The 24,566-nt window shown below is 47.7% G+C and overlaps 1 protein-coding gene across 4 annotated transcripts; it reads left to right on the top strand.

The window, feature by feature from the left end:
- The first annotated feature begins 1,222 nt into the window (after positions 1 to 1,222).
- LOC309516834 (uncharacterized protein) lies at positions 1,223 to 24,515 on the top strand. Of its 4 annotated transcripts, none has more exons than XM_082195780.1 (19): positions 1,223 to 1,322; positions 5,989 to 6,047; positions 6,732 to 6,824; positions 7,798 to 7,925; positions 9,691 to 9,834; positions 10,712 to 10,786; positions 11,464 to 11,634; positions 12,783 to 12,879; positions 13,917 to 14,140; positions 14,645 to 14,798; positions 16,535 to 16,743; positions 19,096 to 19,213; positions 20,058 to 20,263; positions 20,372 to 20,489; positions 21,088 to 21,257; positions 21,939 to 22,036; positions 22,158 to 22,264; positions 23,542 to 23,607; positions 24,367 to 24,515. In XM_082195780.1, exons 2-19 carry the CDS (start codon positions 6,005 to 6,007, stop codon positions 24,453 to 24,455), a joined length of 2,310 nt encoding a protein of 769 aa, XP_082051906.1. In that variant the 5' UTR covers positions 1,223 to 1,322; positions 5,989 to 6,004; the 3' UTR covers positions 24,456 to 24,515. The 4 variants fall into 4 exon arrangements, with proteins under 4 accessions (XP_082051906.1, XP_082051905.1, XP_082051908.1 ...); XM_082195779.1 differs by lacking the exon at positions 1,223 to 1,322 and adding an exon at positions 1,352 to 1,469; XM_082195782.1 differs by lacking the exons at positions 1,223 to 1,322; positions 5,989 to 6,047; positions 6,732 to 6,824; positions 7,798 to 7,925 and adding an exon at positions 8,412 to 8,505.
- The last annotated feature ends 51 nt before the right edge of the window (positions 24,516 to 24,566 follow it).

Below are 24,566 nucleotides of genomic sequence, written 5' to 3'. Positions count from 1 at the left end.
TGTGGCTGCAATGCTCTACCCTTTTACCTGGATCAATGGGACTAACTTCTGAGTAGCCACATAGAGGATTGCTCTGCGTATTTAACGGGGAAGCGATTGCTTTGACGTATTAAACATAATTCTATATCGTAGAATCATATCCACGATTATAATTTCATTTCCGTATCATTCCCCACCCCCACTCCAGTAGCTACGCACAATGTGGCTTCTTTGGTTTAACTTTAACTGAATGGGGTGATTTGTTTTTTTTAAATGCCAGGGCTATTGCACCTTTAACAGTCATGCAGAAGCTGGAATTAGTAAATGTAGCGTGTCACCTGTTGGAATTTCTTCTTCTGGACAACTATTAAAGAAGCAGGTTCCCTGCCCTTATTTCTTTTTCTTTCTTGTTTTTCCACCTGGCCAGTGTAATTTTTATTGTGACGGGTCATTTAATTTTTAAATTGTTGCTGTTTTAAAGACGCTATGTGTTGTTGCTATTTTTACCCACTGGTTTTATATTATAAACCAGGTTGCAATTATAAGCTGAAGCACAGTTGAAAAACACCATACATAAATTAATTAATATTTATTGCATGTGATATACAGTATAGAAGGGTCAAGCTGGAGCTGGTTTTTTGCCATCACAGAGATAACAAAACTGCACCTGTTGGATGTCTGTCTGCATTGCCACTATTCAAGGCACAGACCTGCTGACAGAGCTGATGCCTCCTTATACTACCCTAATATTTTTAAGCATCTTACGGATTTATTGTAGCAATTTATATGCTGCTTAACACCATAGTCAGTACAGTAAAGTTTAAAAGCCACAATAAAGATAAAATCAGTTAGAAGTACTGTAAACTTTTTTTGACATTACTGTTTTATCTTCTGTAAGCCAACTTCTTTTCCTCGTAAGCGCTCCCATGCATTTAATAGACAGAAATTCAGCAGCAGAAGCTTTTCCTGAGCTGCATCTCAATGCAGGGGGAAAGCTTTACCTGCTGAATTCCTGTCTGTGAAAGGCACAGGGCAGGAGGTTCCCCAGGGAGAGGGAAAAGAAGAAGTCACAAGCCTATAAGCAGAAGTTTTGTAAATTCCTGAAGAATAAAAGAAGTAGAGAATGTGGGAACAGGAGAAGGCAATTACTACTTTTACCACTGAAAGTCAAAATAGACACCTAAGCTGTTCGCAAGGTATAAAACCCAATTACACAACATGTAAAAATGTAAATCCGTACATATCTCCTCTTGAGTCACAGCATGCTGTTAGTCCATTTAGTTCAAAAGGTATGAAATTAGGACAACCTCCCTAACAGCTCCTGATGGTGTGACTAGGAGCAGGTGAGATACGCTGTTTGGAACCAGGAAACAATATAAAGTGTTCTCATCATTTGCAAGTGAGAGGCAACTTGGGTGGGAGGCTGCTTGGGGAAACTCTCAGGGGAGAGAGTAGAGTAATAGAATCATGTCTTCCCCATTCTTTGTAGGGTAAGTCAATTTTATTTTTCTTAGTACATCTTTGGGCATGGGGGCAGTGTTGTTTGTTTTCTGTAAGAGAGGTCTTCATCGTAAAAAAAATCAGGTTGTGTTCTAGATTAGAAAGGTTATGTAAATAATTATCTGGTGTAACAGCATTTTGCCCTACTGGTACTTGATCTATTGGTAGGGAGAGGACACTTAGGGACTTTTTATGCTCATGTAGTCTTTTAACTGCCTAACTAGGGGAGAGTTCCTGTCCCCCTGGAATTTGTGGGTGCTATAGTATAGTGGCTATCATGCCTGTTTTACATGTGGGTTTGGGGTGTGAGCCCAATGGAAGCCAGTTTCATTTTATGAGGAAAGGGTAGAGCATCAATTTCTGGCACCTCCAGGTAGGTTTTGGGAGAGGCTCCTACCTGAAACCCGGGAGAGCTGCTGCCAGTCAGAGTGGACGCTACAGAGCTGGATGGACCAAGGTTTTGACTCTGCATAATGCAGCTTTGGGACGCGGGTGGTGCTGTGGGTTAACCCGCAGAGCCTAGGACTTGCTGATCAGAAGGTCAGCGGTTCAAATCCCCGCGACGGGGTGAGCTTCCGTTGCTCGGTCCCTGATCCTGCCAACCTAGCAGTTCGAAAGCACGTCAAAGTGCAAGTAGATAAATAGGTACCATTCTGGGAAGGTGAATGGCGTTTCCGTGCGCTGCTCTGGTTCGCCAGAAGCAGCTTAGTTAACACGACCCGGAAGCTGTACGCAGGCTCCCTTGGCCAATAAAGCGAGATGAGCGCCGCAGCCCCAGAGTCGGCCACGACTGGACCTAATGGCCAGGGGTCCCTTTACCTTTACTTTACTGCAGCTTCATGTGTTTCCTATGGAGTTTGAAAATCTGCTCACTTGACCCCCAAAGTTTTCTAGTTCCTCCTTGGAGACAGCCATACTTGTTAAGTAAACAATCACGTCACTTAATCGGGGAGAGAGAGAGAACGGGTCTGTAATAAAAAGGTTGTGCTGTGGATCAGAGCATTCTTGCGCTGCATTTCCTAGTCATAGAATCTTACAACTGTAGAGCTGGAAGGGACCCCGGAGGGTCATCTAGTTCAACCCCCTGCAATGCAGAAATCTTTTGCCCAATGGTCAACATCCTGAGACCCCGAGCATGCTCAGTGCCTGTTGGGTTGTTATTAGGGGTGTGTGTGTGTGTGTGTGTGTGTGTGTGTGTGTGTGTGTGTATATATATATATGAGTATTTCTGCAAACCTTAAGGTAAGGTTGCCATATTTCAGAAACTGAAAATCCAGACACAATAGTTGAGTTTTTTTTAGCCAAAGTTGTTGAGTTTTGGGGGTTTTTTTTTGGAAAATTGCAAAAAAAAGATGTTTCTGAGCTATTTTCACTGGCGTAGCGTGGGGGGGTGTAGGGGGGGCCGGCCGCACCGGGCGCAACATGGGGTTAGGGGGCGCAAATCCACGGGTTAGGGGGCACAAATTACTTGCCTTGCCCTGGGTGCTGACAACCCACGCTACGCCACTGGCTATTTTTAAGGAAAACCAGCAAAAACAACATTGCTGACATGGGTTGCCGTATGTCCTGATTTGCCCAGACATTTTGCCGATTTCTGCCCGGACACTGCTTCCAACTACAGTATTCTGTGTATGTATGGGAATTTCTGGAAGTATGGCAAGCCCACGTCGGTGTAGACATCACTGAGCTAGCTGCACCAATGGTCTGACTCAGTATAAGAAATGCACGTAACAATCATTTTATTCAGCAAAGCTGAAATCATGAAATATACCCTCCTACTGACATGCACACTTGTCATATGACTTCAGCTGACTCTCTTAGAGAGGGCTTTTCATTATGAGGCGGGCGTGTTCTCTAACTCTCTAGCAGCTTTAAAAATAGAAATAACACAGGAAATTCAGAGTGCATGTGAAGACTTGTATTTGCAATACAAAGAGGGGCTTCTGCAAATCGCATTTCAAGCTGTACACTTCATAAAGGCAATAAAAGAAGCCACTGAGACTGCAAATCTATACTGTATTCATTTGGGAATTATTCCTACTGAGTTTCTTGTATTTATATCCCGTATGTACATGGTTCTCTATTTCCCTCCCTGCCCTTTCTAACTCCTGCCATCACAGCTGACTCTCTCAATGGGATTTTATTCTAAGGCTGTGTACACACAATAACTTTAAAGCACATTACTTTCCTCAAAGAACTGAGCACTGTAGTTAGCCTCTTAGTATTGCAATTCCCAACAAACTGCAGTGCTCGGAATTATTTGAGAGGGGAAATGGGCTTCAAATGGGCTTTAAAGGTGTAGCGTGTACAAACTTGGGGTTCTGATGTTAGCCCAGGTCTTGAAATTTCAAAATGTTGCTTACAGTCTTTCTCTTCTTTGAATACTCTGAGATTTGGACACCTGGCATTTTCAATACTGTGCTCAACTCTTCCTCTAGAGAAGGAACATTAGAAATACTGTAAACTGTTGGGTTGGGTGGTTTTTTTAAAAAAAGGTTTCTTTCTTCAAGCTTGAATGCCTTTTTGAACCTTAAACCTGAAAGTTTCCCAGCCTGAGGTGTGATTTTTGCTTTGGACTACAACTCCCATCAGCCACAAGCAGCAGTATGGCTGCAGCTGATGGAACTTGTAGTCCAAAACATCAACATCTGCGAGACACCAGGTTGGAAGAAGTCAGTTTTATAGGATTTTGTCCTCTTCCCTTCTGCTGTCCTTCACCCCAGAATTGGCCCTACTAAACATCTTCCAAGACAATATTTACATTTCCATTTACAGCACAAAGAACTCATAGCCCACCTACTTTCAGCAGCCAGAAACATCATAACCAGACACTGGAGAGACCTGTCAGGAGTAAGCATGGACCAATGGTACCAGATAGTATGGGAAAGAGCCCTACTAGAAAAATTAACCAATAAACTGAAACTGACACGGGGACAAATAGAAGAAGACTCCTTCACCCCGGTATGGCTCCCCTTTATCACATACACAGCCCAACAAGACAATGATAACAACCACCTGACATTCAGAAGACATCTGAAGGCAGCCCTCTTCAGCGAAGTTTTTAATGTGTGACATTTTAGTGTATTTTTGGTCTTTCTTGGAAGCCGCCCAAAGTGGTTGGGGAAACCCAGCCAGATGGGCGGGGTACAAATAAATCATCATCATCATCATCATCAATATGGCTAACCTGATCCAAAACAGCCACCCACCCCAATCACACATGATGATCACCACAGCCAATCACAAATGAACAACCACACCCTAGGCCAGGGGTCAGCAAACTTTTTCAGCAGGGGGCCGGTCCACTGTCCCTCAGACCTTGTGGGGGGCTGGACTATATTTTGGGGGCAGGGGGAAATGAACGAATTCCTATGCCCCACAAATAACCCAGAGATGCATTTTAAATAAAAGGACACATTCTACTCATGTAACACGCTGATTTCCGGATAGTCCGCGGGCTGGATTGAGAAGGTGATTGGGCCGGATTCGGCCCCTAGGCCTTAGTTTGCCTACCCATGCCCTAGGCCAGGGGTCTGCAACCTTTAAGACAAAAAGAGCCACTTGGACCCGTTTCCGAAGAAAAAAAACCTGGGAGTCGCAAAACTCGTCATTATAAAAATAACTTTTTTGTCACTTTTTATTATTTCTTTGTTTGACCCCTCAGAATTACTCCTCCTCATAGAAATAAACGTTAAATTAACAAGTTACCTTTGTGTGTGTGTGTGTGTTCTTCACTCCCCTTCAAAACAGTGACCAGCGTACATGCCCCCTTTCAATGCAGTGACCAGCGTACATGCCCCTTACAATGTAGCGGGTGGGTGGGCGGGCGGGAAGGTGACGTCGGGACAGTGCGTGACTAACGCACGCACCACCCCATGCGACGTCACAGCCAGTACAGCGCCCGCCACAGTGGGGAGTGTCGGGGCACACAATGCGCCTCCTCCCCTCGCTAGTATCCGCCCCGGAGCCGCAGCAAAGGTGTAAAAGAGCCACATGCGGCTCCAGAGCCGCGGGTTGCAGACCCCTGCCCTAAGCGAATCCCAACCTCTCTCACCACCAAAGGAACACAAGTGAATAGCAGAGAATCTGCACAAGCGACACTGACACAAAACCCCACATATATTAAGTAAAATAGAAACATCGCCACCCGACCCCACCCCCACTCACCTTTCCCCCTTTTCTTCCTAATGTCTCAACAAATGAAACTGATCTGTAAAAAATGTTACTTGAAAAAGAAAAAAGAAAAAGAGAGACATTGCGCATACTTTTCTAAACCAAGAAAATCTTTAATAAAAATACCTTCTGCCGTCCTAAGATCCTTGGATCTTTCCATAGGTTAGAGGGGGCTACGCATGCATACAGCTAGAGATCATATTACTCAGTTGCTGATTTTGCACCCTTCCCTACTCAAATGGGGCTGTGGTGTGTGATGCTCTCATAACCTCTGTCCTGTGTCTTAAAGTAAAAGCCAAACTGATTCAATTTCTGTCTCTTGGTTTCCTTATTTAGGTTAGCCCTGCTTTGTATGTGTCTGTCCCAAGCGGTGGAGTCGATACCCTTCCCCCCAGGTGAGCATCAGGTCTTTCTGCCAATGCGCTTGAGAGTAAAACGAAGAGGGAAGGGTGTGGGTGGGTTGGCAAATGTTCTTCATTCTCACCATCTCCTTTGTGTGGTGCAAATATCGGCTTCAGTATTCAGTGTTTCTCAAACTTGGGTCCCCAGCTATGGTCGGACTACAAATCCCATCACTCCTAGCTAGCAGAACCAGTGGTCAGGGATAATGGGACTTGTAGTCCAACAGCAGCTGGGGACCCAAGTTTGAGAAACACGGGCTGTATTTTGGGAAAAAGCTACTTTGGGCATCTCCCCAACATGTCTGCTCAGAGTTTCTTGAACAGCACAGCTCCCTAATGCAACAATTAGCATTAGTCAGTGGAATTCAGTACCCTTTGATACTGTTTTGTCAACCCGTATGCACTTGGATCTGCTGGTCTGTGACTGGATTCCTGTGTGTATAGCCCTGGCGGTAGTGTCTAAAGCAGAGATGAGAGACCTGCGGCTTTGTCGAAGTGGTCTGTGGAGGGCGGGGGGCGGGGATCAGGATCCAGCCTACTGACCAGATCCAGAACTCCACTCCTAAAGCGGATGTGAGGGAGGAGTGTGTTTGCCTGCTTGTTGGGGCAGAAGGGCAGCTGGAATAAGTAGTGTCTGTGGGCCTTTCCTTGATAGAGAAACATTTTCTTTCCCGGAAGGTGCCGCGCGGACAGAATGTCGGGGCCGTTATTTCTGGATATGGATGGACAAGGCTGCCTTGGGCCAGAATTTGTGGCATTACAGCGTCTTCAGTAAGTGCGGAGTGTTTCCCTTGAAAGGGAGAAGTGCTAAGGCAGCCGCCTCTTGATATCGTGCTTTTGGGTCCTTTGGACTACAACTCCCATCAGCCTGAGCCAGCATGCCTGCTGGGAGTTGTAGTCCAAAAACATCTGGAGTGAATATCGGGGAAGGCTGTGGTCAAAGGTTCACTCCTGATCCCAGGCACACGAAGGCTGGCTGTGATTTCCCTGTGGTAGGAAAGGAGTTCTCTGCACATGCTCAGAGGCACTCTTTACTTCCCCCCCCCAAGCTAACTAGTGGCTGAAACTGAACCCTGGAAATCACAAGTAAGTGGTATCTTGGGGTACCAGAGTAACTTCTGCCATATGGAATCAGCCCCTCCCCCAGTGGATTGCCAAGAGACTGAATCGGCTGGTTAGCGGCACAAGAGGAGGAAATTCTGCCAGTGCAAATTTTCTTGCTGAAAACCGTGTCAACTGGGGCTGGCGAACCTCAGGCTCAGGGAATTGGATGTGGCCCATTGGGCATCCCTGCCTGGCCCTTGGGGCTCTCTTCGGACCCCCTCCCCTCTGTTGTACCCTCCTTGAGTGTTTATTGCCTGGCGCTGAATTCTGACGATGCCTCTTGCCTTCCTGGATGGAGCATAGGGAAGTGTGTGTGTGTGTGTGTGTGTGTGTGTGTGTGTGTGTAGAAATTCACCTACCATTCAGAGCTAAAATGTGCATTCTTTACTCCACCCACCCATACCTCTGGCCCTGCCCACCACTCACATGTGGCCCTTGGAAGGCAGCCCTGAGGCTTCCCTCAGACTCAAAATGTTTACCCATCCCTGTTGGATGCCTGAAACAGGGTACTCTGTTCATGCACCCCTGCTGAGGCATGACGCAGGGAGGTCTATTGGGAGGGTGTTTGTGTGGTGTGTGTGTGTGTGTGTCCTGATTTTTTTTTACCCGATAGAATTAACCTCCTTCCTCTTCTCCATAGATGAGCAGAGACAGCACGTCCCCGTGACGGGGCATGTTGCCTCTCAGTGTGGCTTCACCAGTGGCACCGACTTGTATGGCAACCCTGAGATAAGAGTTTCCTTCCTGGCCTGTTCGGTCCGCAATTCGGTAAGCAGGTGGTTCACTTTCGTGTTAATGGTGTCTTTGTAAACTTGTTTAAAAAGCAAACTGGCATGCTTAAATCGTGCGACAGCTGGGGCACAACTAATGGTGCGGGATACATAATGCACTTTATTTTTATTTTTTAAATCTTACTCTGCTGCTTCCCAGGCAGGTAGTCTCAAATTCAGTCTGGCCCTGGCAGGCAGGAAAACTCTGTTACAGGATCGGCTATGCTGCTAAACCCTTCGGAAGGGGCAGGGGTCAGGCTGTAGGACCTACAATGTGATCATGGCAAAATAGGAGTGGGGAACAGAGGGAGCGGCCTTATTCCAAGTCAAACCATTGGTCCATCTAACACAGTGTTGTCGACACTGACTGACAGCAGGAAATGGGCAGGACTTGGGTTTCATCCTATTGCCATCGTCTCTCTTTGTGCAGCCTGATAAGTACTGGTACTTTGCTGGGTGCGGCTAAAGTTAACCCTGGTCTAGTGTTGCTGGTGTCAAATGCCAGCAGGCAGGAGAGAATCTGTGCACCTCTGAACCTGCCATGTGATTTGTCCCCCTTTCCCATCTGTTAAGCCAAGGTGAGGCCCAGGATCCAAATGCGGCTCTCTAATCCTCTTTAGGGATGCGGGTGGTGCTGTGGGTTAAACCACAGCGCCTAGGACTTGCCCATCAGAAGGTCGGCGGTTCGAATCCCTGTGATGGGGTGAGCTCCTGTTGCTCAGTCCCTGCTCCTGCCAACCTAGCAGTTCAAAAGCACGTCAAAGTGCAAGTAGATCAATAGGTACCACTCCAGCAGGAAGGTAAATGGCGTTTCCGTGCGCTGCTCTGGTTCGCCAGAAGTGGCTTAGTCATGCTGGCCACATGACCCGGAAGCTGTACGCCGGCTCCCTCAGCCAGTAAAGTGAGATGAGCGCCGCAACCCCAGAGTCGGCCACGACTGGACCTAATGGTCAGGGGTCCCTTTACCCTTTACCTTTAATCCTCTTTATCTGCCCCAGAGCACCACCACAGATCGGCCATTTTTAAGGAGCATTCTCGCCTGGCTGAAATGTGCTTAAACTTTGTAATGTTTCTTCCTGGATGGAGGAACCAGAGTATGGGTCTTTGTGGCCTGCTGAAGAAAGGTGAAATTTACATTTGTAACCAGGGCTTTTTTCAGGTGGAACTCACCGGAACTCAGTTTTGGCACTTCTCAGGTAGGCGCCATTGCCATTCAAAGAGAAAGAGGTGTTCATGGTGAGTTTTGGCACCTCTTTCTCTAGAAAAATAGCACTGTTTGTAACACAGAAACTTAATAACAACAAAACAACAAACAAAAAAACCCCAAAACATGGCAGTGCCCACAATGGTGATTTTGTCGTTCATGCGGAGATAAAAAGTTCAAGAGTGTTAGGCCACGTTCACACCGTACAAGCTGAGCACTATAATACCGCTTTAAATAGTCATGATTTCACCCACAGGATTCTTAGAGTTGTAGTTCCCTTCACAGAACTACCACTCCCAGAGTTTCCTGTGAAGAGGTTCTGACTGTTAAACCGCTTTGGGAATTGTAGTACTTGGAGGGGATGAGGGGTCCCCTAAAAACTCTCAGCACCCTTAACAAACTACAGCTCCCAGAATTATTTGGGGGAAATCGTGGCCATTTAAAATGGTATCAGCGTGCTTTGAATGTTATGGTATGGATGCAGCCTAGGGCAGGCAATTGCTACTGAGGGGACGAACTTGAAAAGTGGGGGAGAAAATGAGATTTCCTTTCTGTCCAGTTTGACCAGGAGTTCAGCCTCCAGCTCCAGGTGGAGGTAACCAGTCCAGCGAACTTGACGGCCACTTACGACGTCTTTATGAACTGCCCCCTTGGTGCCCCATGGAGCCCCCGCGAGATCGTCTGTGAGGAAAACTACATGGAGGTGAGTGGAGGTGGAAGGAAGACTGATTTTGAGTGGCAAACTATTGAGCTGGCTCCCTTGCTCCTATCTATTTTTATTGATAGTTTTAAGTATTGCAAGGACAAAGCTCTTGCATAAGGTAATTAGAAATGCAGTATATTGCATTTCAATAAACAATCATTTAAAGCAGCAGCTTAAGCGCAGCGCACAGACTTGCAACATACCACTGTGAGCTTCCTGCTGCCATTTTAAGAAAAAAGCATTTCAAAAAAGGTTCCCCCTTCCCAAGACCCTTTTGAAAGCCGGTAGCGAAGTAACAGTGTGCAAATCACTTGAGAGGAAGTTCATGCTCTTTAGTCTGTATAGCCCTTGTACAACTCAGAGAATGAAACTGGATGGCTTGGCTGGTTAGCGTGGTGCTAATAATGGCAAGGTTGCAGGTTTCATCCCCTTATGGGGCAACTGCATGTTCCTGCACTGCGGGGGGGGGGGGGCTGGACAAGCTGGTTCTCAGCCCCCCTTCCAACTCTACAATTCTATGAAAACTGGAATTGGTTGGCTCTTCTATCATTGGTTCTGGATTCTCCTATTCTTGGCCTCCCTGCTTTCTGCCCTACTGGTTCCAAATGGGCACCAGCAACCACTGAAAATGGGGCCACCACCGAGAAGGCCCCATCTCCTGCCTGCACAGCTGCTTGATCTTGCAATTGAGCTTATGAGCAGGGTGGAGCTATTCATAAAAGTGCAGGCGGGGGATGTGTTAGCGAAGGCAATCTTTCAGATCTAGAGAAGAATGGTGCTCCCAGATCTGACCATCTCTGTCATGGCTCTTGGGAACTGCACCTTGAGAGTTCTGTACTGGATGCTCTTATGGACTAACACAGGGCTGTGGTTGCAGGTCTCCGTCCGACGGGCAGTCCCAGGAATAGCTAGCGAGGCTCTGAATGAAGACTGGATTGCAGTGTGGCCTGTGGTAAGGATTTTGAGGGACGAAGGGGGCAGTAGAAGATACTCTTGATAAGGGAGAAGCAGAAGAAGGCTGGATGGATCTCTTCAGGGAAGTAAATAATGAGCTAGTGTTGTCCAGAGTCAGCCCTACCATTAGACCACGTGAGGTAGCTGCTCTTTCGGGCAGCAGATGCCGAGAGGTGGAGAATATTTGCAAGGTATTGGACGACAGAGCTGTGGGTGTGTGCCAGGCTGTTGGCCATGCGCCCTCTAAGCCAGCTAATGCCCTCTGGGGCAGTGAATGGCTCTGCCCTTTTCCCAGCCCAGCCAAACAGTCAACCTGGTCAGCTTCTGTGGGGAGGGCACTATCTTGTTTTCTGACTTAGGCACCAAAATGTCCTCCATTGGCCCTCTCCCATTGGGTATGGGGGGACCCTTGAGATGCTGGACTACAAGTCCCATCATCCCTCACCATTGGCCAAGCTAGCGGAACCTCATGGGAGTTGTGGCTGGCATCCGTCTGTCTCGAGAGACAATGGAGTGCGCTTCCGGGGGTGAAGGCCGGCTGCTGTATTAGCAACACCAAAGTGACCTTTCTGAGGTACCTGCCCCAGCCCAGAGGCCCTGTGTGTCATTGGGAAGGCAAGTGGGTTGATTCCAGTCGCTGTTTAAACTCTCCCCACGTGGGTTTGCCTTTTGTAGGCCCAAGGGGCTGTGAACCAGGTGTGGCAGGTGGCATTCCACTATCAGAACGGCTCCCTGCAGAACATGATGGCCACCGAAGCACATGCCTTGGGCTACGGCGTCAACACCACGGCTACCCGCGTCCTTTTCCGCACTCCCTACGGAACCCAGCAGACTGAAGTATCCCTGGTAAGGAAAAAGAGAGAGAAAACATCTGTGTCTGTGTTAGGAAGGATTAATGGCTACCAAGCAAACTGCCTAACTATGGTGTGGTGCTCAGTGTTTGGTGCCGGAAGGGAGATGGCATTCCTTAGTGAAAAGAACCAGACTAGCTCAGATACCCTTGCCCTCTGGGTCACTGCGATTCACATTCCTAATTAAATAATTTTCCACTTAACTTGCATCAGCAGTGCACTCGCAAAAGAGCGCAGCAAGTGCTCTAAAGCACTTTGTCCCCCCCCCACAAAACGAAACAAGAACATCCGTTTAAAGAAGATTGGAAACGTTTATTGAATATATGGGAAATAACAGTATGCAGCTGAAAATGCTGGCAGCATTAAGATAAATTCAACAGTTTTTGATGGATGCAATAATGGAACCCTCCACATGCAGCTGCTGGGTGACCTTGGGCCAGTCACATTTCTTTGAAGTCTTTCAGCCCCACTCACCTCACAGAGTGATTGTTGTGGGGGAGGAAGGGAAAGAAGAATGTTAGCCGCTTTGAAATTCCTTTGGGTAGTGATAAAGCGGGTTATCAAATCCAAACTCTTCTTCTTCTTCTTCTAAATACTGAATGGTACCGTTTTTGTAAAAGATGCAGGGACTTTATGTTGTGTAAAATGAAACATGGAAAGAGAAGGGAAGTCATTGATATCTTAAGGATGTAAAATGAGTATTTTAAATTCTAAAACAGAAAATTTAATAAAAATTATATATATAAAGCATTTTGGGGGTTTTAAGTGAGTCCATACAATTATCAGATCTGGGGTGTGGAGCCTGTGGCCATCCAAACATTGCTGGACTACAACTCCACTCATCCCTGGCTATTGGCCATGCTTGCTGGGGCTGATGGGAGTTGTGGTTCAGTCGTGTCCAGAGGGCTGCAGGTTCCCCAGCCATGCGGCCGGTTAAGAACTCAGCATCTGGAGGGCTAAGGGTTGTTTTAAACCATTTTTAATGTTGGATTTTAATGCTGTAACCCACCCTGGGGCTGGGGAATGAGGAAGATAATAATGACAAATGAAGTCCTTCCCTAATGGTGTTGCTGCCTGCCTGCCCTGCTAGGTTTCAGTGCTGGAGCTTTAACCGTACATCCTTATTGTCAATTTCCTCTGCAGGTCGAGGGCCTGGAAGTGGAGGTGGCACGGGCCACAGTCTTCTACAAGCAGGCCTGGATGATCCTCATGGTAGACACCGCTCTTGCCTGCCCCATCAGTGAGTCTCTCTGCTTTTGCATTGCCTTCGACATTTAACACTGGGACTTAGTCAGGGGCCGGATCTGGCCCTCCAGGCCTTCCTACCTGGCCCTTGGGGGACTCTTTGCAGGTCATGCCCCTCTCACCAGCTGCCTCGTGTGTTTTTTCTGGGATGGGAAGTAACCTTGAGCAGTGATGTCTCTTGTTTGTCTGCTACTATGGAGATATATATGTACCTGTAAACCTCTTTTGTGTGTGTATATGTGTGTGTGTGTGTATGTGTGTGTGTGTGTGTGGCAAAAAACACAGTTATCCCTGTTCCTCCTCCTACTCCTGTCTCTGGCTCCCCCCCCATGTGGCCCCCAGAAGGCAGTATATAAGGGAATGCGGCCCTTGCCCAGCTCTGTTTTAATGGATTAAAGATGACGGCACTCTTTTTCAATAGACTTGTCCCTATTCTTAATGTCTGGCATCGATTCCAGGGCATTTACCTCTGCTTTGCATGCTGCTGAAGATTCTCATTTTGCTGTGACTATGTGCTCTGTCTGCAGTGGCATCAAAATCTGGGTGCAATGGATACGGGGACAGTGAAATCTATTTGGATGTTAGAGCCGAAGCCTGTTGGCTGAGCTGGGTGAGCAAATTCCCCACAGGATCAAAGGCAAACTCGCTCTGCACAGCAAATGACTGAAGAAAGCAGGCTTAGACAGTGTTTCCTGAACTCAGGTCTCCAGCTGTTTTTGGACTACAACTCCCATGATCCCTAGCTAGCAGGACCAGTGGTCAGGGATGATGGGAATTGTAGTCCAAAAACAGCTGGAGACCTGAGTTTGGGAAACCCTGCTTTAAAGCATCATGCAGGGCTCTTTGGAAGCCCTGTGGGGTGCTTTGAAGTCCCAATTTCGGGGGACTTCAAAGCATCTAATCAACTGACCCCATTGTGACACCAGGTGATTGCGAGGTCCCTCCCACCTTTCAAATTTGGCTCACATCTTTGGCGAACCCTTCATGATGTGATGCAGTGCCAATAACAAAGGGAATCTCTGTCTCTTGCAGATCTCCCAATTTTCACCACCACCACCTTAAGGTGGGGGACCCCGCGGATTTTGCCATCCCTGGTGAGATTCCCTAATCTGTATAGAGATGAAGCTGTTGAGATGGGCTTGGATGGGCGTGTGATTGACGCAGCCACCATCCTGACAAATGGATACAGCTTCCTGGCGGACACCAAATTCTTCAGCATCACAGTGCCCATTGGGGCCCCAGGAGGTCTCATGGAGGTCAGTATCTGCTGTTTTGGAAAGGGCTATAGCTCAGTGTTAGAGCATCTGAAGGTCACAGGTTCAATCCCTGGCATCTCCCCTTTTGCAGAAGAAATAACCTTTTGAGAAATTGGAGAATTTATTATTATTTTTGGCACAGCCGTAGCTAATATTCTTCCAACGAAGAAAATCTGGCTGCCCTCCAAGGAAGACTTCTTTTTGCTCTTACGCCATTCCTTAAACTTTCTCTCACCGTTAAAATGTTTATCCTAATGTCTGGCAGCAATCTGTCCCTGCAGCATTTTGCAAGTCTATCTGCAGATGGTGAGTGGGGAGGTTAATAGACTCTGGGGGTGGGGGGATTAATGCTAGGGTTGCTTCTAAAGGGTTGCTTCTTATACAGAGCTGGTACCGGACTCCATCTAGTTTAATATTGTTCCCACTGACTGGCAGCAGCAGCATCTTCTCTAGCGTTTCAAGCAGGAATCATTTTTAACATCCCCCTCCACTTTTTGCTTCCAGAGTGACGTGATTGACAACCAGTATGGCACCACCTACAGTATAAAGCTGCTGTTGGACCGCAGGTGGCAGGGAGACGAGAGTGACCGGACACGCCACCGCAGCTTCAAGGCCATCCGCACACCGTTTGCTCCTCATGCACCTGTGCTGACTGACAGTAAGCTGAGGCCTTGTTCTTCCTTCCTCTCGGAGCTTGAAATATGCCCCTGTCTAGGCAAGAGAAATCGCGTTCACATCTGAAATCCTAGTTGCGTCCTAGCAAGCTGAACGTTGCCTTAGCCATCCATCTCACCCTTCTTTGCTTCCTGATCCTTTGCTTGTCCGCTTTTTAGTGTGTCTTTTAAAAAAGCACCACATAAAATGAATGCACCCATCCATACTCAATGCAGTTTTAGAGGTTCCCTCCAGATGTCCTTCTTACTGTGCATTCGTGATGATCTGCACTAATGACAGCACCGGGGTGGTTATACTCGAGCCCATGTTGTTCGCACCTGCAAAAGCCTGAGGGCAGACATGATGTTTATATGCCATGCTATGAAGCCCTGTGGGGTTGTAGTCAATGTTAGCCCTACTCAGAGTAGGCCCGTTGAAATGAATGGCTGTGGCTCAAATAGGTCCATTAATTCCAGTGGGTCAACAAACACTAGCTTAGGTGGATGCAACCCTATTGGTGGGGTAGGAGAGCTGAAAATAATGCCAGTATATTTCACAAATAGCACACCACCTGACGTATATTTTGATCTAGGAGGCTTAGTTTGGTCAGAATCGAGTAGTATGCATTTCCAGAGGTAACACTAAATACTTCTGGTAAATGAGCCCCCATAGCTGCTAGAGGGCTGTGAAAATTTGCGTACCAGGCTTTTTAGACTCTTGTACCCCTGTACAGTGGTACCTCTGGTTACAAACTTAATTCGTTCTGGAGGTCTGTTCTTAACCTGAGGTACCACTTTAGCTAATGGGGCCTCCCATTGCCACTGCACAATTTCTGTTCTCATCCTGAGGTAAAGTTCTTAACCTGAGGTACTACTTCTGGGTTAGCGGAGTCTGTAACCTGAGGTGTTTGTAACCTGAGGTACCACTGTACTATCTGAAACCAAAGGGGCGCATTGGTTGCCAGATGCTTTTCTTTCTTTCTTTCTTTCTTTCTTTCTTTCTTTCTTTCTTTCTTTCTTTCTTTCTTTCACAGCTCTCCTCCCCCACAATATGTACACAGGGGGGAACAGTGAACATTGTGGTACAAAGAATGGGCCTTGGCAAGGTTTCTAGAATATTCCCAGCCAACATGGCGCCCATCCTGACTTCAGCTCCTATTGACTCTGAGGACTGGCCATGCTGATGGGAGTAAAGCACATCTGAAGGAACCATGTGGGCTACCGTTGGTCATAAGCCCTTGCAAACTTTCCTTCTCTTGGGGGAAGTGGAGCTGTGGGGGACAATTTTTCCCAGTGTTAGAAACTGAGATATGAAAGCTAGGAGCTAAGTGGCACCTTAAAGCTAGGTTATAGGTGCAACAATGGAATGTCAGGCACACTTTTTTTATATAACAAGAATACAATGCTGAAAATGAATGAACTGCAGCTAAATATTGTGTTCATTTTTCACATGGTCTAGTCCTTCCCCTGCCCACTCCCCTAATATTCTTAAGGAGGTCTCTTCTCCAGTTTTCAGAAAGTAGCTGGAAGTGGGGAGGCAGGAAAAGCTCCCCCTTTCCTTCCACTCTGCAGTTTTAATCTGAAATATTGGGCGCAGCACTGCACCTAGAGCTCAGAAACTGCTCGCACTAATGAGATTCCCTGTCACAAAATGCGCCGGACAATGGGAGTTTCGAAAGCTGCTTTTGTCTCCGCCTCAACTTGACGCCAACTACTACCCAATGCACCATCTCTCTTCCAGACACAGTCGCTGAGAGAGGTTACTTTGACATCAGCCTAGGCAACTTCCTCCCAGACTTGGAGCTGGTCACCATCACGGTTGGCGGCAAGGCCTTAACGCCCGCAGAGCTCAAAGGGCATGGTTTCGGCCTGGGAGAAGCCCTCAACCCCAACAACACGAGGGTCTTCATCCTGCAGGTCCCTTTCACTGACCCCCTGGTGGAGCAGGAGGTAGGGGCCTAACTTGCCGTCAGCTTTGAAGGATTGTTTCTGTTGCACAGGCAGCCAGGGTGTGTGTGTGCAGAGTATAGTTTTCAGAGGCCCATGATAAGAGACTAGTCCTCATTGCTGCAAAGTAGATCTTGAGCAGGGAAATTACAGTCTTGTGAAAGAGAAAGACTAGAATGTGTGTGTTTGCTGAGCTTTTGAGGCAAGGTGTAGCAGTTCTTCCATTCAGGGAAGGTAGTCAAGGACCTTTTTGCATTTACTCTGGGCTCTTGTCCTTTAGCATTCTCCTTCTGAGCAATCTTGATGAAGGTAAACTTTGCCTTGGTACAGCAGCTTCGTTTCTACTACGCCCATCTGTCCTCTATCCAGGAAAGCAGAATTTAAGTACAGGATATTCCAGCTAGACAAAAGCGCTTGGGGTATAAGGCCTGTGAAGGATGTGGCATGGATTGCTGAGGGCCACGTTCGGCCCCTGGGGACCTGAGGTTCCCACCCCTTTTCTAGAATAGCTTACATTTCTTCTCCATCACACAAACAAACAAGAGACCTTCCCAATTGTAATTTGGCTATCCATAACCATAGTAGAGGGACGCGGGTGGCGCTGTGGGTAAAACCTCAGCGCCTAGGATCGCATGGTCGGTGGTTCGAATCCCCGTGGCGGGGTGAGCTCCCGTCGTTCGGTCCCAGCTCCTGCCCACCTAGCAGTTTGAAAGCACCCTTAAGTGCAAGTAGATAAATAGGTACCGCTTTATAGTGGGAAGGTAAACGGCGTTCCGTGTGCTGCGCTGGCTCGCCAGCTGCAGCTTTGTCACGCTGGCCACGTGACCCGGAAGTGTCTTTGGACGGCACCGGCTCCTGGCCTCTTGAGCGAGATGAGCACGCAACCCTAGAGTCGGACACGACTGGCCCGTACGGGCAGGGGTACCTTTAACCATAGTAGGTAAAACACTAGTTTTAACAAGAAGTTAAACCAACTATTTTATTTACAAGTCTGCTTATGGGCCAAATACTGGTTTAAACAAACATGTATTTGCCTGGTAGCAGAAGGCATGGGGAAAGGCCTTAAGTCAGTAGCAGAGTAACTGTTTTTCATGCAGAAGGTTCCTGGTTTGAATCCTGGCAACTCCAGGTAGGGCCCTCCCTGAAACCCTCAAGAGCTACTGCCAGTCAGTGTAGACAGTATTGAGCTGGGTGGAACCACGGTGTGACTCGGTACAAGGCGACTTCCTACAACTGAACTAGCAAAGCCTCTCATGGCAAGGAGTTGCAGAGCCTGAGAATAGCCACTGAGAGGGTCCTCTCTTGGTAAAGGTAAAGGTACTCCTGACCATTAGGTCCAGTCGTGGCCGACTCTGGGGTTGTGGCGCTCATCTCGCTTTATTGGCCGAGAGAGCCGGCGTACAGCTTCCGGGTCATGTGGCCAGCATGACTAAGCCACTTCTGGTGAGCCAGAGCAGCGCACGGAAGCGCCGTTTACTTTCCTGCCGGAGCAGTACCTATTTATCTACTTGCACTTGGACATGCTTTCGAACTGCTAGGTTGGCAGGAGCAGGGACCGAGCAACGGGAGCTCACCCCGTCGTGGGGATTCGAACCGCCGACCTTCTGATGGGCAAGTCCTAGGCTCTGTGGTTTAACCCACAGCGCCACCTGCATCCCATCCTCTTGAGTTCTTGCCAAATGAGCCTCAGATGTTGGTGGGAGAGGCAATATTATTATTTATTTAAAAGATGGCCTTCTCCCAAGCAGCTTAAACCCAGGCAGGCTGCTATGGGAGAACACAGTCTTCCGAATAACCTGTTCTCAAATTGTGTTTGTAGAGCTCACAACCCATACTCTGAATCGTGCCTGGGAACTAGCCAGTAATCGGTGAGGCTACTGTAGCGAGCAAGTCACATACAGTCGTACCTCGGCTCCCGAACGCCTTGGGCGTCAAACATTCTGCTTCCCAAACAATCGAAAACCGGAAGTAATTTTTCCAGTTTTTGAACGTTCCTTCGGAAGCTGAACATCCGACAGGGCTTCCGATTGGCTGCAAGAACTTCCTTCAGCCAATCGGAGGCTGTGCTTTGGAAGTCGAACGGACTTCCGGAACGGATTCTGTTCGACTTCCGAGGTACGACTGTGCTCCCTATAAAACCAGTCCCGGTTAATGTTTTGGCTGCACCACCTGAAGTTTCAGAATGCCCTTCAAAGGTGGCCCCATGTAGAGTGCATCACAGTTAAAAAAAAAAAATAGTGTCATGCTGATAACAAGCTGGATGGAGAGAATGATGGGAGATTCGAATTCGTAACCTTAGGGGTGGAGGGGCTTCCAGCTTTCTTTGTGCTGTGAACAGGCCCTTCTCTTCTCCAGTACCTGTATGACAACATCAGAAGATACACCCTGCGGCTAGAATACACCTTCAACCTGAACCCAAAGGGCAAGCCTTTCACCTACCCTGGGGTAATTGAATGTGATGTCCCTGATGTTGGTGAGTCTGCTGGAGCAGAGGGAGGGGCTTTGAAGTATCTGTCTTTCAAAGCAGTTTAAAATATATACATGGGAAGGAATGCAGTGTTGCTCAGTCAATCTAGTACGATTGCCTATCAAGTGTAAATTACATCTGTACAGATATTCTTAGAAATAAGCAATAGTTTGGAAATATTTGAGCTGTGTACGCACCATATGTCTGAAGCACATTTCAAGCATGTGGTTTCCTCCCAAAAAGTCTTTGGAACTGTAGCTCACCCTCTCCGAGGGCTACATTTCCCAGCACCCTTAATGAACTACAGTTCCCAGGATTCTATCAGGGAGCCTTTAAATGTATAGTGACAGCCTTGTTCCCTCATATGAAACCTTTTTGCTTTTAGGTTTGTGCTTATCATCTGTATGTTTTAAGCCCTTGAAATAAGAATAGGGGCCTCTGGCCTCCTCACCTTGCAGAACTGCTCTTAAGTTATTTCATGCAGGTGTGCCCAAAAAATGCACAATGTAATTGCAAGCATTATAATAGATTAGGGATACCCAACATGGTGCTCTCTAGATTTTGGACACTCCTTGGCCAGCATGAACAATGGTCAGGAACCACAGGAGCTGTCGTTGACAGCGTCTTGAGGGTGTCCACGTTGCCTATCGCTGAAAGAGACCACAAAGATTCCTAATAAAATGTATTCAATTAAGTCTGGAATCTCTGTGGAGAAGATGGCCCCTCTCGCAAGTAAATCTCAGTTGTTGCAAAACTGTGTGTTTTGGGAGAGGCTGTGCCTTGTAACATCTTCTGTATATGTAGCAAGATATATTTGGTGATGCCCTCTTCCTCACCTACCATTCTTCAGTTCTTCCAACCTTCGAAGGCTTCTGTGAGACGGGGAGGATTGGACTGGTAATGACCCGTGGAAACTTGGATCGCTACTGGGTCCCGTATGTGGGGAATTTGCAACTGACAAATGAATTGGCCACATCGCAGAACTACACTGTGCAAGATGACGGCAGCTACTACTACCTCTCAGTCCCCTTTTTGGCACCTGGCTTAGTGTATGAGGTAGGCCTGAGCTGGGGGAAGGCTCCTGCCACCACTTTTGGCCTTGAGTTGACGCGGGAGCCGACCCGATAGGATATGTGTGATGTGAGTTTGTGTGTGTCGCTGCAGGATATCTCCCTCCAAGGACTAACTGCCCGGCTCGACTTCACCCTGAGGGACAACAAGACGTCGGCGGTACTGGTGGCGTTCCCCATTGGCTGTATTTTCCCTACTGGAAAACTGCTTGGTAAGGAATTTGGCATGCCGGTTCCATTTTGTGTAGAGTAAGGTTTGTTTGGCAACCTGTTTCAACCCAAGGCCCACATTCCCTGATGGAAGCAGGGTGGGCTTGTAGCAGGCAGGGCCAGGGGCAAAAGTGGAGAGATTTCTTGTAGAAAGTGATGAACAATAATTTTGGAGATGGACCTTAGCTTGGTAGAGTATCTGCTCTGTCTGCAGCAGGGGCAGGGAGCGGAGTTCTGCCCCTCATAATGTTCCCCCAAAAAGCTCAACAACTTTGGCTGACCCCTCTCTAACAAAAAATTACCATGCTTGGTAAAATGGTGCCCTGTGTGAGGCCAGTCCTCATGCCACCTTCCCAAAGCCAGATGTAAAGGAGGTGTTGGGCTTTGGGAAGCAGGCATAAGGCTCTGGCAGGGTCCTAGAGCCCTTCTTCCTCCATCCCAAAGCTGGGCAAGTGCTAACCAGGCTTTGGGAAGGAGACAGGAGGACTCTAGGACCCTGTCTGAGGTGTGAGGGTCAGTGTTGACAATGCTAAGTCAGATGGACCCAATGGTCTGATTCAGTAAAAGGCAGCTTGCTGCATTTTCTCTTTCTTCCTGCAGTGTGTCTCCCCAATGGAACCATAATGGCCACGGTCCTCGGCCTGGACACAAAGCCAGATTTGGACCCCAGGAAAACCCACCTACGGGACAAGAATTGTGGGCCAGTGGCTGCTGATGAGTCCAAGGCCCTCTTCTCTTTCCCAGTGGCTTCTTGTGGCACCACAAGGAGGGTAGGTAGCTCCTAGGGCAGGGAGCAGCCGTACCACCAGCTCCTGACAGAACTCTACAGCTTTGGACAAATGCTGAAGACACACTTCTTTACCTGGGCCAGATACACTTGAGACACATGTTTTCAATTCCTGTCACTGTAATCCATGTAAATTGCTTTTAATTGTAAATTTGTAACCTGCCCTGGGACCCACTGGTGGAGGGCGAGTAACAAATTTAGTAGCAAAATAGTATTTAGTAATAATACTATTTAGTAGTAATAGTATTAACAGTATTATTAACCACCGCCACCAATGTTGAGGCACCTCCTCAACACCTTCCTTGGGGCTGCTAAAGACCTGCTAAAGACCAATAATGGTGGCAGAAGCAAAGGAGCCACAGGCCAAGGAAAACACATACCATTGGCTCCCATTTGGCCTGGGAGGACTCTCGTCATTCTTCGTTTTATTGAGTGGTTTTAGTGTAAATCGCCTTGGCTGGCAGAAAGGTGGCTTATGAGTTCAACAACAACAGTAATAAAATTACCTACAGTCAAGAGACCAGGGTGTAAAGGGGTGCGTCTTCAGATGGAAACAACATAATGAAGGGGCCAGACACACCTCTGTAAGGGAGACAATTCTGCAACTCGGGGTTCCCCAACTATGGAGCCCCCCCCTGCACTGAATTTCTTCTCTGCCCTTCAGTTTGACGGTAACTACTTGGTATACGAGAACGAAGTGACCTTCAGGAGAGAGTTGATTCCGGAAGCAAGTCCAGTTATAACCAGGGACTCCCAGTACAGGTGAGGCGGCTCTGTGATTAAAATGTTCCACAAGAGATGCTGTCCTTTTCTTCTTCTGGTGGTGGTGCTGGAATGGACCACATGGCTTGTGTAAGAGTACAGGTCTGGCTTTTCTCTCCAGGCTGACCCTGCGCTGCCGTTACCCCCTCAACGAGGTGCTCCGGGTGTGGGCCCGCCAACTGCAGGGGGGGCAGGTGACATCTCAACCCTACGCTCTTGAAGCCAAAGGTAAGCCGGTCACTCAGACCGTTGGCATGTCCTTCCTGGATCAGGCAGGCATTCTGCCTATCCAGGAGAAGTTTTTCTCCCTTGTAATGCAAAAACCTCGGTGGCATCCCAGCGAATGCAAATTATGGGAGGGATGTGGGTGTGCGTTTGCCACAATGGCTGTGTTTGGTCTCCACTGTCAGAGTGACTCAAAAACTCTGAAAACCTGTTGCTGGGAATTGCAGTTGCGGAGAATGTTCCTGTGCTTTTGGGGCTTCCTGTGGACATCTTGGGTGGCCTCTGAGAACAGGATGCTTGGTATATGGTATGATGAACTCACAGTACAGTGGTACCTCGGGTTACATACGCTTCAGGTTACAGACTCCGCTAACCCAGAAATAGTGCTTCAGGTTAAGAACTTTGCTTCAGGATAAGAACAGAAATCAGGCTCCGGCGGTGCGGCGGCAGCAGGAGGCCCCATTAGCTAAAGTGGTTCTTCAGGTTAAGAACAGTTTCAGGTTAAGTTGAAATTGTTTTGATTGTACATGTTAAAAATGTTGAAACTTAATAAAATGTAATTGAAAAAGAGAACAAGATATTTGACCTGATGATGCCTTTGGTCAACTCCTAAGGGCTGAGGTACCTTCGCACACCCCCAAATAATATTTGAGAGGGCCGGGCCTCCCTAAAATGGATGGAGATTGCCATTCAAATGGTGATTGTTTGCTGTATCTTGTGGTTATGTGGGGTGGGGCTTACCTGCCCCCCATATTTTATTCGACTTTGCACCCCTGGACTTGAAAAGGGCTGTTTTCACTTCCCAGAGATACAGGAAAACCTTTCTACCTCCCCACTTCTTGAAAACATGGCTTCTGCTCAAATAATGGTCCCATTTCTAAGGACACCAAAGTGTTATGCTAGAACAGGGGTCAGCAAACTTTTTCAGCAGGCGGCCGGTCCACTGACCTTCAGACCTTGTGGGGGACCGGACTATAATTTTGGGGGGGAAATGAACGAATTCCTATGCTCCACAAATAACCCAGAGATGCATTTTAAATAAAAGGACACATTCTACTCATGTAAAACCATGCTGATTCCTGGACTGTCTGCGGGCCGGATTTAGAAGGCGATTGGGCCAGATCCAGCCCCCGGGCCTTAGTTTGCCTACCCATGTGCTAGAATGTAATGTGGACTTAACACACATCATCTGTGGTGGTGGGTGTAGGAACAACTCCATTGTTTTCCTCTTGTGTAATGTTTGATTGCTTCCTAACAACCGGGGTGTGCCTGTCTTTCAGCATATCAGCGGAAGAGGTCTGCAGATCACCATGCTGTATCCCAGATAGCAGGCCACTCTTCATCAGGTAAAGCCTCGGCCATCATCTCAACCTGTGGAATGCCACTTTGACAGGAATAAGTATCTGGTCTTCACTGGCCCAGATATCACAGCAGGGACTGTGTGTTGCGGGAGAGGGAGGTTGGTAACTTTGGGTAGATACCAAGGATCCAGACCATGTGGAGAGAAGAAGGTGGGATGGGGAGGGGGGTTGGCATCTTCAGGCAGATACCAAGCGTCCCAGCTGGCAGCTAGAGTGCTCTGCTGCGGGTGACACACATTTGTCCCATGGGCTGCTGAAATTTTGAACCAGCCTTGTCTGCAGGTACTTGACTTGAAATCAGGGCATGCTGAAAATCATCTTCTTCAAAAACAGATTAAAAACACACTCCAAAAACCTTGCCACTGTTGTCACCCCCAAACGTAAAGTAAATGCTAATAATACAACCTGGAATTGGTAACGTATAAACTTTGGAGAGATTGTGTTTCATGATAGTTCATTGGGGAGGGAATAGAACTCAGTGGTGAAACACATTTTGCATGCGCAACGGTCCCAAGCAGGTTCCGTCTCTGGTCTCTGTCTCCATTTAAAGCTTTGAAGAGCAGGTGATGATTGCAGAGATCCTCTGCCCTAAGATGAGCTGCTGCCAGTCGGACCTGACAACACTAGGCTAGATGAACAGTCTGTCTTCCAGTATAATAAGACCACTTGCTATGTTCTTAGGGCAAAGCCTTTGCACCCATGAGTCAGCTCAGTAGACACTAACTCCTTGTTCCTTTGTTGCAGGAGCAGCTGCAAAAGCCGTCTCCATAGCTCTGTTTGGGGTAGCTGCTGCAATCGGCATGATCCTCCCTGTTGGATTAATTGGTTGTTAAAAACAATATTCTGAAAATGTTAGGTGTCCAAAAAGAAAACAAATAAAAGGCTTCAAACGACTTATGAGTTGGAGTTTTTCAGTATAGCCTATAGGTCTCAACTATGGGACG

The sequence above is a fragment of the Podarcis vaucheri genome, assembly GCF_965113315.1.
Source record: "Podarcis vaucheri genome assembly, chromosome: 13".
Taxonomy (NCBI): domain Eukaryota; kingdom Metazoa; phylum Chordata; class Lepidosauria; order Squamata; family Lacertidae; genus Podarcis; species Podarcis vaucheri.
The sequence above is the reverse complement of the archived record's forward strand: the minus strand, read 5'-3'. Positions and strand labels throughout refer to the sequence as shown.

Excerpts from the sequence above, each read along its gene's own strand:
- LOC309516834 (XM_082195779.1), top strand. The coding sequence starts at position 1,447 with ATGTCTTCCCCATTCTTTGTAGG. Across the intron at positions 7,926-9,690 it reads CCTGTTCGGTCCGCAATTCG|TTTGACCAGGAGTTCAGCCT; the intron begins GTAAGCAGGTGG and ends CTTTCTGTCCAG. Across the intron at positions 12,880-13,916 it reads CGCTCTTGCCTGCCCCATCA|ATCTCCCAATTTTCACCACC; the intron begins GTGAGTCTCTCT and ends TGTCTCTTGCAG.